At 37.5% G+C, this 15,511-nt stretch overlaps 1 protein-coding gene across 2 annotated transcripts in view; it reads left to right on the top strand.

The window, feature by feature from the left end:
- The window catches only part of GRIA3 (glutamate ionotropic receptor AMPA type subunit 3), a 300,360-nt gene that overhangs the window by 191,874 nt on the left and 92,975 nt on the right, over positions 1 to 15,511 (top strand). For both annotated transcript variants that reach the window (XM_012745625.3, XM_012745624.3), the window contains exons 6-7: positions 8,112 to 8,273; positions 11,429 to 11,596. In XM_012745625.3, the coding sequence (XP_012601079.1) occupies positions 8,112 to 8,273; positions 11,429 to 11,596 (330 nt within the window). The remainder of the gene's footprint in view (positions 1 to 8,111; positions 8,274 to 11,428; positions 11,597 to 15,511) is intronic.

Consider the following 15,511-nt stretch of genomic DNA (forward strand, 5'->3'; position numbering starts at 1 on the left):
CACACCACCATGCTTGGCTATTTTCTATTTTTTGTAGAAAGAGGATTTTGTTCTTGGTGAGGCCGGTCTTGAACTCCTGGCCTCAGCAAGCTATCCTCCTGCTTTGGCCTCCCAGAGTGCTAGGATTACAGGCGTGAGCCACTGCACCCAGCCTATACCACTCTTTGACCATATATATCCCTCGTTTAGCCCCCACTTACAAGTGAGAACATGTGGTGTTTGTTTTTACAATCCTGAGATACTTTAGATACTTCACTTGGGATAATGGTCTCCAGTTCCATCCAAGTTGCTGCAAAACACATTATTTCATTCATTTTTATAGCTCAGTAGTACTCCATAGTATATATATGCCACATTTTCTTTATCCACTCATCAGTTGATGAGCACTTAGGCTAGTTTCATATCTTTGGAATTGTGAATTCTGCTGCAGATAAACATTCAAGCACAGATGTCTTTTTATAAAATGCCTTCCTTTCCTTTGGGTAGATACCCAATAGTGGGATTGCTAGATCAAATGGTAGGCCTACTTTTAGTTCTTTGAGGAATCTCCAAACTGCTTTACATAGCAGTTGTACTAGTTTACTTCCACACCAACAATATATAAGTGTTATATTTTCACTGCATCCACGGCAGCATCTATTTGGGCGGGGGGGTTGTTAATATTAGCCATTCTGACAGGAGTAAAGTGGTATGTCATTGTGGTTTTCATTTGCATTTCCTTGATGATTAGTGATATTGAGCACTTTTTCATGTTTGTTGGCTATTTATCTATCTTCCTCTAAGAAAAGTCTGTTCATGTCTTTTGCCCACTTTTTGATGGGATTGTTTTCTTTTTTTCTTGTTGTTTTGTTTGAGTTCTTTGTATAATAGATTCTGGATATTAGCCTTTTGTTGGATGTACAGTTTGTCAATATTTTCTCCTATTCTATAGGTTGTCTATTTACTCCATTGATTACTTCCTTTGCTATGAAGAAACTTTCTAGTTTAATTAAGTTCCATTTATTTTTTGTTGTTGTTGTATTTGCTTTTGGGGTCTTACTCATAAATTCTTTGCCTAGGCCAATGTCAAGAAGAGGTTTGCCTACATTTTCTTCTAGAATGTTTATGGTTTCAAATCTTACATTTCTTTCTCTTGCCTGATTGTTCTGGCTAAGACTTCCAGTAATCTGTTTAATAAGAGTGCTGAAAGTGGGCATACTTGGCATGTTCTAGTTCTCAGAGGAAAGCTCAGCTTTTCCCCTTTCAGTATGATGTTAGTGGTGGGTTTGCCATATATGGCCATTATGTTGAGGTACATTCTTTTTATGCCCAGTTCATTGAGAGTTATCATGAATTTTTTCTTTTGAGAGAGAGGCTCACTCTCTTGCCCAGGCTAAAGTGCTATGGTGTCATCTTAGCTCACTGCAACATCAGACTCCTAGGCTCAATTGATCCTCCTGCATCAGCATCCCAAGTATTTGGGACTAGAGGTGTGCACCACCACAGTCAGCTAATTTTTTATTATTATTATTTCATACAGACGGAGTCTTGCTATGTTCCTCAGGCTGGTCTCAAACTCCTGGCTTCAAGTGATCTTCAGCCTCCGAAAGTGCTAGGCTTATGTTGTTGAATTTTATCAAATGTTTTTTTCTGCGTCTATTGAGATAATCATATGGTTTTTGTCCTTCATTCATATGGTTTTTTGCCCTTCATTCTGTTGATATGATATATCATGTTTATTTATTTGCATATGTTGAACCATCCTTGCAGCCTAGGCATAAATCCCACTTGATTGTGGTGATTAATCTTTTTGATGTACTACTGTAGGATTTGGTTTGCTAGTATTTTGTTGAGGATTTTTGCATCTGTGTTCATCAGGATATTGGCCTGTAGTTTTCTTTCTTTGTTATGTCTTTGTCTGGTTTTGGTATCAGGGTAATGCTGGCCTTATAGAATGAGTTACAGAGAATTACTTCCTCTCCAATTGTTTGGAAGAGTTTGAGAATTGATGTTAGTTTTTCTTTAAAGGTTGGTAGTATATGGCAGTGAAGCCATCTGGTCCTGGACTTTTGGTTTGGGGAAGGCTTTTTATTACTGATTTAATCTCATTAGTCATTATTTTTCTGTTCAGGCTTTCTGTTTCTTCCTGATTCAATCTTGGTAGGTTATATGAGTCCAGAAATTTACCCATTTTCTCTAGGTTTTCCAGTTTTTTATTGTATAGTTGTTGATAATTATCTCTGATGATCTTTGGTATTTCTGTAGTGCCAGTTATAAAGTCTCCCTCTTCATTTCTGATTTTATTTGTTTGAGCCTTCTCTCTCTTTTTCTTTGGTTGGTCTAGCTAGTAGTTTATTGACTTCATTTATCTTTTCAAAAAAACATCTTTTAATTTCACTGATCCTTTCTATTTTTTTCAGTCTCTATTTTGTTCTGCTCTGATATTTATTATTTCCTTCCTTCTACTAATTTTGGGTTTAGTTCTTGTTTTTCTACTTCCTTGAGGTACATAATTAGGTTGTTTATTTGAAATATTTCTACTTTTTTGATGTAGGCATTTATTGCTATACTCTTCCCTCTGAGCAACAATTTTTTCTGTATCCCTTAGGCTTTGGTATGTTGTGTTTTCACTTTTATTTGTTTTAAGACATTTTTTTATTTCATCCTTAACTTCTTCCTTGACTTGATGTTCATTCAGGAGCATATTGTTTAATTTCCATGTATTTGTACAGTTTCCAAAGTGTCCCTTGTTATTGATTTCAAGTTTTATTCCATTGTGGTCTGAGAATTAAAATCACTTGATGTGATTTTCATTTTTAAAAATTTGTTGAGACCTGTTTTATATCCTAACATATGGTCTATCCTGGAAAATGTTCCATGTGCTGATGAGAGAATATGTATTCTTTAGCTGTTGGATGAAATGTTCTGTAAACATCTGTTAGGTCCATTTGGTCTAAAGTGCAGTTTAAATCCAATGTTTCTTTCTTAATTTTCTGTCTAGGTGATCTGTCTAATGCTGAAAGTGGGGTGTTGAAGTCCCCAACTATTATTTTATTGGAGTCTACCTCTCCCTTTAGATCAAATAATATTTGTTTTATATATCTGGGTGCTCCAGTGTTGGATGCATATACATTTAGAATTGTTATATATTCTTGCTGAATTGATCCCTTTATTATATAATGTCCTCCTTTGTCTCTTTTTACTGTTTTTGACTTTTTACTGTTTTTACTGTTTTAATGTCTATTTTATCTGATATAAGTAGCTACTCTTTCTCATTTTTGGTTTCCATTTTCATGGAATATTTTTTTCCATCCTTTTACTTTCAGTCTACATGTTTCTTTACAGGTTAAATGAATTTCTTATAGGCAGCATAGAGTTGTGTCATGGTTTTTGGTCCATTTAGCCACTGTATAGCTTTTAATTAGAAAGTTTAATCTATTTACATTCAAGGTTATTATTGGTATGTGAGGGCTTATTCCTGTCATTTTATTAATTGATTTCTAGTTGTTTTATACATTCTTTGTTTCTCTCTTTCCCTCTTATTATTTATCTTTGTGGTTTGGTGGTTTTCTGTACTGGTAACATTTGAGTCATTTCTCCTCCTCCTTTGTACATTTGCTCTACCAGAGGATTTTATACTTTTGTGTGTTCTCATTATGGTAAATATTGTCCTTTTGTGTCCATGTGTGGGACTCTTTTAAGCATTTCTTGTAGGGCTGCTCTAGTGGTGATAAATTCTCTCAGCTTTTGCTTACCTGGGAAAGATTTTATTTCTCCTTCATTTATGAAGGATAACTTTACTGAGTACAGTATCCTTGGCTAACAGGTTTTTTCCTTTCAGTACTTTGTATATATCATCCCATTCTCTCCTGGACTGTAAAGCTTCTGCTGAGAAATCCACTATTGGTCTCATAGAGGTTCCCTTATAGGTGACTAGATGCTTTTCTCTCACTGTTGTTAGAATTATCTCTTTGTCTTTAACTTTTGACAATTTAACTATAATGTGCCATGGGGAAGAACTTTTTGCACTGTATCAGTTTGAGAATCTCTGAGCTTCTTGTATCTACATGTCTAAATCTCTTGCTGGACTTGGGAATTTTTCAGCTATTATTTCATTAAGTATGTTTTCTATCCCTTTCATTTTCTCTTCACCTTCTGGGACACTAAAAAGTTGAATATTTGGTCACTTTATGGTGTCCCTGGTGTCGTGTAGGCTTTTTTTTTTATTTTCATCTTACTGAATTGTTTCAAAAGACTTATCTGCAGATTCTGAAATTCTTTCTTCTGCTTGATCTAGTCCATTGCTGAAGCTTTTGAATGTATTTCATATTTTATTCAATTAGTTCTTCAGTTCTAGAATTTCTGTTTGGTTCTTTTTATGAAATCTATCTCTTTTGTAAATTTCTCATTCATATCCTGAATTATTTTTCTGATTTCTTTGTGTTAATTTTGAGTATTATCTTATATCTAATTGAACTTTTTTAGTATCAATATTTTGAATTCCTTTTCCAGGATTTCATACATTTCTCTTATATTGGGATTGGTTGCTCGAGAATTATTGTGCTTCTTTGGAAGTGCCATATTTCCTTGCTTTTTGGTGTTTCTTGTGTCCTTACATTGATATCTGCACATCTGGCATAATAGTTACTTCTTCCAATTTTTTTAATTTGCTTTCATAAGGGGGGACTTTTTCCTGAAGTTGCATCCGTAATTTTGGTTGTACAGAGCACTTTGGCTTTGATTCTGGGTATGTGCAATAGTGTAGTGTCCATATGATTTCTTCAGCTATAAACAGCATCAGTAGTGTCCATGATTTCCTCAGTGGCTTAGGGTGTAGTTGTTAGTAGAGGCTGTGGTGAAGTTTTGCTGGAGACAGAGATGCCAGGTGGGCCAGACATTGGGCACCAGTGGTTGTATCAGTGGGCCAAAATGGCCTGTCTTTGAGCTCCAGAGAAGCATACATTGGCACTGGTGTTAGCAGGTCCAGACAAGCTGATTCTTGAGCTCCAGATGGCTTGCTCAGGTGCTAGTAGTGGCAGTGGTGGGCCAGGTGGGTGGGTCCTTGGGCCTCTGAGCAGCAAGCATCATGTGAACACTAGCAGTAGTGGTGGTGGGACAATCCTCTAACTGCCAAGCATTCCATGCTGATGTTGGTGACAACTGCAATGGGCTGGAGAGACCAGTCCCCAGGCCCACAGGTGGCACATGTGAGTGGGTGCCAGCTGTGGTAGTAGTGGCAGATTGGGTGGGCCAGTCCTGAGGCCCCTGGTAGGTGTGCTCAGGTTGCAATAGGGTTTGATGGGGCATGGTTATTCCCAGGCCCCTGTATGGTATCCTCAGGCACTGGTGGGGGTGGAGCCAGGCTGGGCAGGCCTGCCTGTCCACAGGCATCTCAATGGTGTGTATGTATGCTCACTGTGGTAGGCAGAGGTGGGGTGATACCTATGACCCCAGTGGAATGCTTTGGTGGGGGTGGCAGCAACTGTGCCTTCCTGCTGGGGAGGGGAGGGTTGCTTTGAGTGGCAGCAACCATAAGCAGGTGGCTGGAGAGCAGACATTTTGGCCCCAGGTGGTGGATATAAGTGGGATAGCCCCGCTACTGGGGGCAGTGAAGTCACTGCCAATGGCTTGCTTTTCAGCCCTGGTGGCAGCAGCCAGCAGCGGTGCCCAGCTGCAAGTGGGGGATGTCAATGGGCCTCCAGGAATGTGGAGATACAGGGGCTATTGGACCCCAGAGTGCAGTCTAGTGGGGCCTGGGCTCTCAACATGGTGCCTTGCTATAGCAGCTTAGGACTCAGGGAGGGGGTTGTGGGACCCAGCATGAGGGCACTCTCTGGTGCAATGCTATCGTACAGTCTCCCAGCAGCTCCCTATATTAGTCTCAGGGCCCCTGTGAGTCAAGGGCCTTTCCTGAGGCTAGGATTGCAGGAGTCCACAGTGGGAATATCGACCACTGGGGGTCACTCACTTACCCTTTCCCCATATTGAGGAGCCTGTCCAGTTTCCTAGACAATCCTAGCCAACCAGGCTGCCTTGCTTCTCTCTCCTTCCTTGCCTTGGGCGTTTCCTATCATTTCTCTTTTACATTCCAGCATCCTCTCTTAGGTGATCTAGTGAAGTGTGATTATCTACTTGCTATTTTGGTTCTTCTTTGTGGAGGAGTTAAGTGCCAGATGCCTCTATTTAGCCATCTTGAAGCCCCTTTCATCCTCAGCATTTTATTTGTATATAGGTTTATGGGGTGGGAGCAGAGAGTTGGGTAAACTGTTAGGCTTAAGCTCCAAAGGTAGCCTCTGCTAGACTTTCTACACACTAGCCTCTCTACCACTTTTAGTGCAGGGGGTAAAAAATGGGAGAAAACACTGAGTCTTATTTTTTCTCATGAAGGAGGCCTTTGAGGGAAAATTCATCATAACAAGTTAATGTTAATTTTAAAAACACTTTGTCAAACTGGGGGCAGTGGTGTGTGCCTGTAGTCCCAGCTACTTGGGAGGCTGAGGCAGGAGGACTACTTGAGCCCAAGAGTTCAAGCCCAGTCTGGGCAACATAGCAAGACTCTGTCTCAAGAAAAAAAAAAAACACCAAAACCACTTTGTGATTATCAGAATGGAGGAGTAATTCTAAATGATGCAAACTAGCAAACTGTTTGGCTCTTTGTCCAATCTCCATTGACTCATCTGAATTATGAATGGAAGAAGAAGAGGGCTATAAGTAATAATTGAAAAAACTGTTTCACTAAAATATTTTCTAAGACTGCCTTGTTACCTATGGTAAAGAAATATAAAATTAAGAGAATCAGAGGTGGGGTTGCTGACTGGAGAGGTGCATTCCTATTCAGTTTGTGAATATTTATCAAGCTGTGCACTTAAATATATGTACACTTCTCTGTATGATTATTACACTTCAATAAAAACTTTTTTAGAATGCAAAAAAAGGGGAAACTTTAAAGAATTGATAGGGATTTGGGTAATATAGGTGTATGTATTTATCCAAACTCGCTGAGTACATTTCATTAGATGTAAATTTTACTTCAAAAAATGAAGAAACAAAAAGAACCATAAACAAGCATTGAACTCTAGTTAATGACTTACATCCTGAAGTCCTTAGGGTAAAGTATACTAATATCTGCAACTTACTTTGAAATGCATTTAACAAATGAAATTGATGGATGGATAGAAAAATATTAATTGTAGAATCTGAGTAGTGACTATATGGGTATTCACTGTATAATTTTTTCACCTTTTCTATATTCTTGAAAATTTTTATATTAAAATGTTCACAGGGTCTAAAGAAGGAAGAACTTTCCCCCATTTCTTTATAAATAGAAACACTAGCTTCAGTGTATTGAGGACCCTAACACATTAGTAGCAGGAGACAGGTATCCAGCAGAAGTAGCAGCAATTCCTGGGTGAGATGTCCCAGAAGATAATAATGCCCAATGGAGCCAGCAGTGTCCAGATGGAGATGGCTTAGGTGTGAACCCTGGAGAGATTCCTTCAGGAGATTTAGGTGGCAGAGACACCATATGGTAACCAGAGCAAGTTAAGAAGAACATGGTGAAAGCTATGCAGTAGATGTCAATATTCATTAATGGATACATGTGAGATGTACTCTGGGATTTGCATCATCATATACAATCAAGCTGTCAGTTTCATTGGCATTTCTGTAAATCACAAATGTCTAAAGTGCTCATCACTAGAATCTGAAACAATCTGCTGTGTTTAGCATGTTAGGCTGAAAAAAAAATTGTTATAACCCTCATTAGGGTCAAACTTTTTCAACATTTTCCAGTTATATAAAGCATTGTATTTGTGTTCAAAGAAGAGAGACTGAAAATACAGGTAAATGAAAACAAATCAAAGCATTTTGTTCAAGTTGGCACCTATGTTTGTCCATGCAGCAGTTACATTAAATAAAGACACAGGCACTAAAATGAAAGAATGCATATTTTCTTCATCATACCCATAGTTTCAGAGACATAGTGCTCTAAGAATTCATTCATAGTCAAGGCTTTCTTGATTGCTACTATGTGATCCTAAGGAAGGAGCTTTCATTTCATCTACTCTAACAGATAAGGTGAGTAAGGATGCATGACCTCCCACAATCGTGATCCCCTTTCAATGTCTTTTCAGGGTTTTACTGATATTTTGCTGGAAAGAGTCATGCATGGGGGAGCCAACATTACGGGTTTCCAGATTGTCAACAATGAAAATCCTATGGTTCAGCAGTTCATACAGCGCTGGGTGAGGCTGGATGAAAGGGAATTCCCTGAAGCCAAGAATGCACCACTAAAGGTAATGTTCCATGGCATGTAAAACCCTAAGGCCAGCTTTCAAAGCATCTCAGTATGGTCTTTATATACTAACAGCCATCCTGTGATCAAGTGATCTTCTCTCAGAAGTGATTCAAAGATGCTAAAAAACCAAGTGCAGGTGATACTATTACATTTGAAAACTAAACCCCTGAATAAAGAAGCTACTGAGAACTAGATCTTTTTAAATCCAGTGCTTGGGAATAAGTTAACTTAATTTTTAATGAATTTAATTTGTAATCTGCTCATAACAATTTACAATATTACAAGAACCTGAGCCAGGCAAAGGGTGGGGGCAGTGGGAATAGGTAAGGAAGATTGATAGTCTGAAACAGAAAATTAGATTTTACATTATTTATGTGATTGCTTTGTGTTAATAAGTTCCATGAATCTCAGTACACCCAAGTGAATTAGGCTCTAATACAGAGTGTGCGTTGCCTATATGTATATTGAATAGAAATGTTTTCCTGCCTGCAATAGTATCTTCAAAAATAATTAGATTACCTAAGTTTCTCATTTTCACAAAATCAAGATAAGAATATTAAAAGCAGAAAGTCATGCTTAAAATGCACATTTTTTATATATATTCCCCTATGGCTAGAAATCCTACTATTTAAAAATCAGGAATTAAAACAGATAAATTAGGAGAAAGTTACTCATGTTACACAAAGGATCTTTCTAATGTATTTTTTAAGCAACTCATTGCCTCATTGCATTGATTCAAGTATGAAACAGACTTTAAAGTCTTCCTTCCTGATATAGTGAAAGTATGTACCATGGCTGTGACATAAGATGAGGGATCAAAGTAGAGTCAAGACCCTTTCCTAAAATAGGAAAAGGGACGAAAGAGCTCCCTTCTCATGGTTTCAAGATACCTGTCCTCTCATCCTTACTCCCTGGCAAGAATAGAATAGGGGAGAATAGTAGAGAACACAAGCCAGAGAAAAGATATGTTCTGTACCACCTATGCAGGTCCACCCTAAATGGGTCACATCACAACATAATACAAGTGGGACCTTACTTTATATAATTGGTATATTCTAGAGAATTGTGTATTAAACATCATTTTTTCATTCAGATAGGGCACTCACTAGTTGTGATTATAGTGATTATACCTGCCAGGTTTTTTCAGGATAGTCCTGTTTTTAAAAATTCTGTTCCATGGCTAGACCGGTTGTCCTAATTTGCTTCAGTAAATATGGTCACAATCCCTACAATGAATGCTTGGTAATCAAAAATTTTTTATGTATTAAATTGATATTTATCTTCCCACAATGTTTACATGAGCTTATACAAATTCAGAATTTTGTAAAACTGCCTATCCACATTGCTTTGTGACCCTTAGATTTAACAGGTAACAGGTATAAGAGAAAAATTCATTTATTCAGTATTTTAGGGGCTACTTGCACTGTGTTAGGCACTAGAAAATGAACAAGGGTAAAAACTATGAAAAAGGTATTGCAGAGTAGTTGATGCCTGGTCTGAAGTTGTAGAGCATGTACAAAACAGAAGAAAGACAATCTCAGCTATGGAGTATTCATTAATAATGTCTAATATGCATAATGTAAATTCTAGAACTTGCTGAGGAGAACTATTCAGGCTTATAAGTAAAATCCTTTAAATAACTTAAGAAAATGGAACATTTAAATAGATGGCTACAAGTTTCAGATAACCTTTGCTTAGAACTAGTAATTATAAAACCTTGCACCATATCAATTAGACAAAAAACTCACTTTAAAAATTGACATACATAAATCAGCTCTGATTTCTTTTTTTAAAAAATTGACATACAATATTTTTGAGTAGGAAATAAAGTTGTCTAAAGATTAGAAATCCTAATGCTTAATTTACTCTATAAGCATTTTCTTTAGGGATTTTTGGGGGAGGCATTCTCACACATTGGTAAGTAGAAACTGAAATAAGAAAATTAAATTGCTCTTTTGGCATGGCTTGGAAAGGACTACATTAAGATTGTTGACAATTTATGCAGTCAGCTGGAAAGAAAATCACCACCATGTTGGCTTTATGTATTGCAAGGATGGGCAGACACAAAGATCTTTCTTCATGAAAGAACATACGTCCCCTGTTATTGTCATACTTGATGATTTGCTTCTAAAAGAAAAGTAATGTGAGAAAAGTCAGAAAAATAAATTGATAGTTGTAGAGACAACAATGTATTCATTTCTAATTGTATTTGGACATACCTTCCTGGAAAGTGAGATAACAACCCCAGCACATTCTGCTACATTGTTAAAAAAAAGTCAACAATATTCTGTATTCTACCAGTATTTGTAACCCCTGAAAAATAGGGGCCAGCTTATTTTAATCATACTGTTGTTGATTCATTTAATGAAAAAGCATCCACAATTTCGAATTGCAGATAATCAAATCCCTTGTATTAAGTGACTGACCTCATCCCTAGTAGAGCACATCAATATACTCAAGGAATAGAAAGTGTTCTTGCCTGGAGGAGGTAGCATTATGAAGTATTTCCTATGAATTGTCAATGTTATCAGATTTAAAACTCAATAACAATTGTAATTTTCTACAATCAAAAACCAGCTTTGGTTTTTGCTACCCCCCCAGGAAACAAAAACTGATTTATTGCTGGCCAGAAGTCCTAGCTCACCAGAAACATGGTCCAGACAGAAATGATTAATGTTTCTCTCCAAATTAATTTCAAGCTGTCTAACTTAGCTATTTCCATTTTCCCCTAAGTAAACACCAGATCTGAATTTTCTATTACAAACAGCAATAACCCAGTCTTGCTTTAGGATATGCTATTTCCTCTCCAATCTATACGTGCCATCCTTTAACTGCACACATATTTCTTCCTCTATAAAAGACCTGGCCTTTTAGTAGTCATTCACTCAATATGAAAAACAGTACTGAGAGCAAGAGAGAGATTCCCTTGAGCCATTTGATCGTAATAATCTTAACATGTGCACACATGAGTTAAGAGACATCATTCTAGAGTGAATCAAAGTCAGGCTTGCCCAGTGATATCTCTTGACTCAAACAATTAAGAGGGTGATTGCATAAAGCAAGAGGTAGAGATGAATGAAAATTATAAGTAACAAGGAAAGTTTTGAGGGTGTCATTTGTCATGATATCTTGTTTCTCATGTACCCATTTCAGTATACATCTGCATTGACACACGATGCAATACTGGTCATAGCAGAAGCTTTTCGCTATCTGAGGAGGCAGCGAGTAGATGTGTCCCGGAGAGGCAGTGCTGGAGACTGCTTAGCAAATCCTGCTGTGCCCTGGAGTCAAGGAATTGATATCGAGAGAGCTCTGAAAATGGTAAAGTCCACAATGGGTTATTGGGTTGGAGGGGCTTTATAAAGACACAAAAATGATGAGATATCAATCTTGAGAGAAGAGATAGATACTAAAAGGAATAGAATCAGAGTCTATAGAATCTCAGAGTATGCAAGGAGGATGAATATGGATATTTATTCACTCATATTTAGAAATTTAAAATAGGAGTTTCTTCCTTGAAGCTTGAAAAATGGTAAATTTAAGGCAAATGAATACTTGGTTGTGTCCAGTACTGTGGATAGTAAATGGAACTCAGTACCCTCAAAAGAATGGGTTGAATAGGTAAATCATTTCAAAAAATTCAAACCTTCCAAAAATATGACATTCCTTGGGGAGATTGGGATATTCTATAAGATGCTCCTAACTTCAAGATAGATGTTACAAAGAATATCAGCATCCTCTGGCTCATCAGATAAATGATTAGCCTGGATAGACTGTGGAACTGAGCCAGTGTGATAGTATTTCTGTTGTCAAAAAGAATACTTATGCTATTCTACATGGTAAAATGGAGGAACATGATACGTTTTTAGGCCTACTTAAGAAGCTTTTGTCCAATGCTGCAAAGAAAAAGCCTAAAGAAAAGTACAAGGAATCAGTGGATAGACAAATAGGTCATTTGTTTTTAGCATTTACTGGGTAGGAGATCATTTAAGGCTTCAAGCACTGTCCTTTGAACAGATTTCATTATTTATACCAAGAGTAGCATCACCCATTCATTGCAGCTTTCCAAGCAAGAGCTCTTTCCTGAATATTTTGCTTTATGCCACATGCACTTGCATGCATTAAAATGAGCCTTCAAGAGTACAAGAATCTCTTATTTCTACTTATTTAAGTATCCTGATGTTTGGAACATCCAAATCAACAAAGAGATAGGCAAGATAATTCTGTGCGGCGCAACCCAGCAATGAAGAATTTGTAACAGCCTCGTAACGTACATCATTTTGTGTAGCTGGCTCTCTTACTGCTGCCTTAAATTTGCCAAGTTGGAAGCATTCAATGAAGAGGGGTTAGTAGCCCCTGTGTCTCTCTCCAAGACAGAGATATGACTCATTCTCCCATCATGCAGATTTTTATGTCATCATGTCAGTTCCTTAACAAATGCCCTAAGTGTCATTTTATGGAGGTAGCACTGCACAATTTTGAAGAGCGGTTAATTAAATTCAACCTTCATAGCAGTTACAAGATTTGTATTGTCAGGTGAAACATAATGATGAGTGAAATATAAAACTCCCTAAGAGTGAATCAAAAGGAGTTTTCATCAACAAAACCTCAAGAGGCAAGAGCCAGTATCTCCAATTGACTCCCCATTCATGACACAAACAGCCACCTTCCCCAAATAGAAAACTTGCTACCAGAATGAAGGACAAGAAATCAATTTGGCTAGAGAAAAAATAAGATTGATCATACTGTTTCAGATAAAATAATTTTCTGCAGGTCAAACTGACTGATAAAATTCAAGCTATAAGATAAATAAGTAGCCTTCCTCCCCAGATCCTAATGGTCAGACATTCAACCAAAATGATACTTTCTTTACCTCTTTCTACAGGCCAACCTGAGGGAGTGCAAGGAAATCTGGTCTGAACTACTAAGTGTTTTACTACATTAAAAGAAATCCCATTTTATTTGAGTTAATTAAAATTGAGATTGCATGATGTAAAAGTATCTTGCCTTGTGACTAGCACATAGTTGTTTCTCAATAAATTATTCTCTTCCTTCAAAGAAATCTGGCAAACAAAATCATTTCCTGACAGGGGCTCCTAAGGGGCCTGTTTTAATGAATAAATAAGCACACCATTCATTTGGTAAATATTTATGGGGCATCTATGACTATGTATCAAGCTCTATATTAGTATGCAAACATGAAATAACATGAGGGGCGCTCACATTTAAATTGTTATTATGTAAACAAATGCTTTAAAATATCTTAAAGCCACTTGCAAACTGGGTAATTATTCTCATAATCTGCAAATAGTATAAAGATCAGCCTCAGCACAGTCTACTGAAATATCTGTCAAAAATTCTAAGTCATTGAGACTTGTTCAATCAACATTTATTGAGCACCTGCTCTATCCCATGCACTGTATTTGTTGTTGAGAACACAGAAAAAGAATGTCTCTCATCTAGGGATGTTCTTAATCTAATCAGGTAGCTGGAAATAGATAGATGATTAAAGTGTTATGGTTATATCCTGCATGGGGTGCTGGATCAAAGAGGAGATCCCAGATAGGATGGTGGAAAACTGTCACTGACATTCAGTACTGGACCACATCCTTAAAAATAGATTTCTCTCTGAATTTCTCCAATTCTACTTCTGCTCACCAAACATTTGAATCATGGGGTCTGAAATCTCTTGGATACATGTTGACTATTGTCCAATTCATAGATCATGTTCAGATTGAGTCTTTAGAAATACACAATTCCAATGAGACTGGAAGCCCTTGCTATTTTGAGTAATGAAGGATTTCCTTAATAAGTTCCTGATCCATTATCTCTGCTCTTCCTAATTCCTCTCCTAGAATTCAGTGCTCAATATGGAGTATAAATAACCCTTCATGCAACAAAATAAGCATCAGTCCCATCCACCTGGTTAAGTAATTTCTGTCCCAACAAAGGTCCTTTTCTTTAACTAGAAGTGTGACATCACTTTCTCCACAAGCCTAGGCTGACAATAGTACTTAGGTTTGTTGGGTCAGTAAGACAATTACCATTGTTTTCAGTTTATCACATTAAAGCATTTCTCCTTCACTAGGAATTCCACAGTCTCCTACCAGTTGTGAGCAAGCCTCTTTCCCTTTAAGAAATATTCTCTAATATTTGACAACAATTTTCCCTTCTGCAACACAAGCCCATTACCACCTCTGACTTGTTTGACAGTTTGTCATTTTCTGTAAGTGATGAAAAAGTATTCCTTTCATCCTAGGAAAATGAAACAGATTCTTTTTCTTTGAAGTAAAGTCTTTGACCCTTACTCTCTAGATGAGTAATGCAAGTAGTTAGCAATAATGACATATTTATAGAGAGTCTTTCATCCAATGTCCCTGCACTGTAAAATGGGTAAGAAAATCTTTCCACCCAGCAGAGATGGCTTGTTAGTTCATAAAACTCGGCCCAGACTTAGGAAAAATTGTGACATGCATGAAAACTGTATTTGGCATCCAAAACAGGTGTTTGGACTTCCTATACTTTTATCTTTCTTGTCTAGTGCTCCATATTCCTGACCCCTTAGACTTAACAAATTTCAACAGGCTTTGGATTATTCCCCCATGGCTTAGCTCTCTGCTACCTGTCTGTAGCTGGACATAGATTACATAAAAGGGAAAGTTGATCCCTGTCATAGTAGTAGGTGGTAAATGTGTAACCCTCTCAAGAAACAATAACTAAATTTATTTATCTATTTATTTATTTATTTATTTATTGAGACAGAGTCTCGCTTCGTTGTTCAGGCTAGAGTAAATGCCGTGGCATCAGCCTAGCTCACAGCAACCTCAAACTCCTGGGCTCAAGCGATCCTACTGCCTCAGCCTCCTGAGTAGCTGGGACTACAGGCATGCGCCACCATGCCCGGCTAATTTTTTCTACATGTATTAGTTGGCCAATTAATTTCTTTCTACTTATAGTAGAGATAGGGTCTCGCTCTTTGCTCAGGCTGGTTTCAAACCCCTGACCTTGAGCAATCCACCCGCCTCGGCCTCCCAGAGTGCTAGGATTACAGGCGTGAGCCACCGCACCCTGCCTAAATTTATTTTGATTACTAATAATGATAATTAATATAGCTATCATGTATTATAATGCTTACTACATGTCAGACTATTCTAAACATCATATATGCATAACTCCTTTAATCCTCCCAACAGTTCTAAGGAATAGGTACTACTAGGATTTCCCATTTTACAGATT

The sequence above is a fragment of the Microcebus murinus genome, chromosome X (genome assembly GCF_040939455.1).
Source record: "Microcebus murinus isolate Inina chromosome X, M.murinus_Inina_mat1.0, whole genome shotgun sequence".
NCBI classification, from domain to species: Eukaryota; Metazoa; Chordata; class Mammalia; order Primates; family Cheirogaleidae; genus Microcebus; species Microcebus murinus.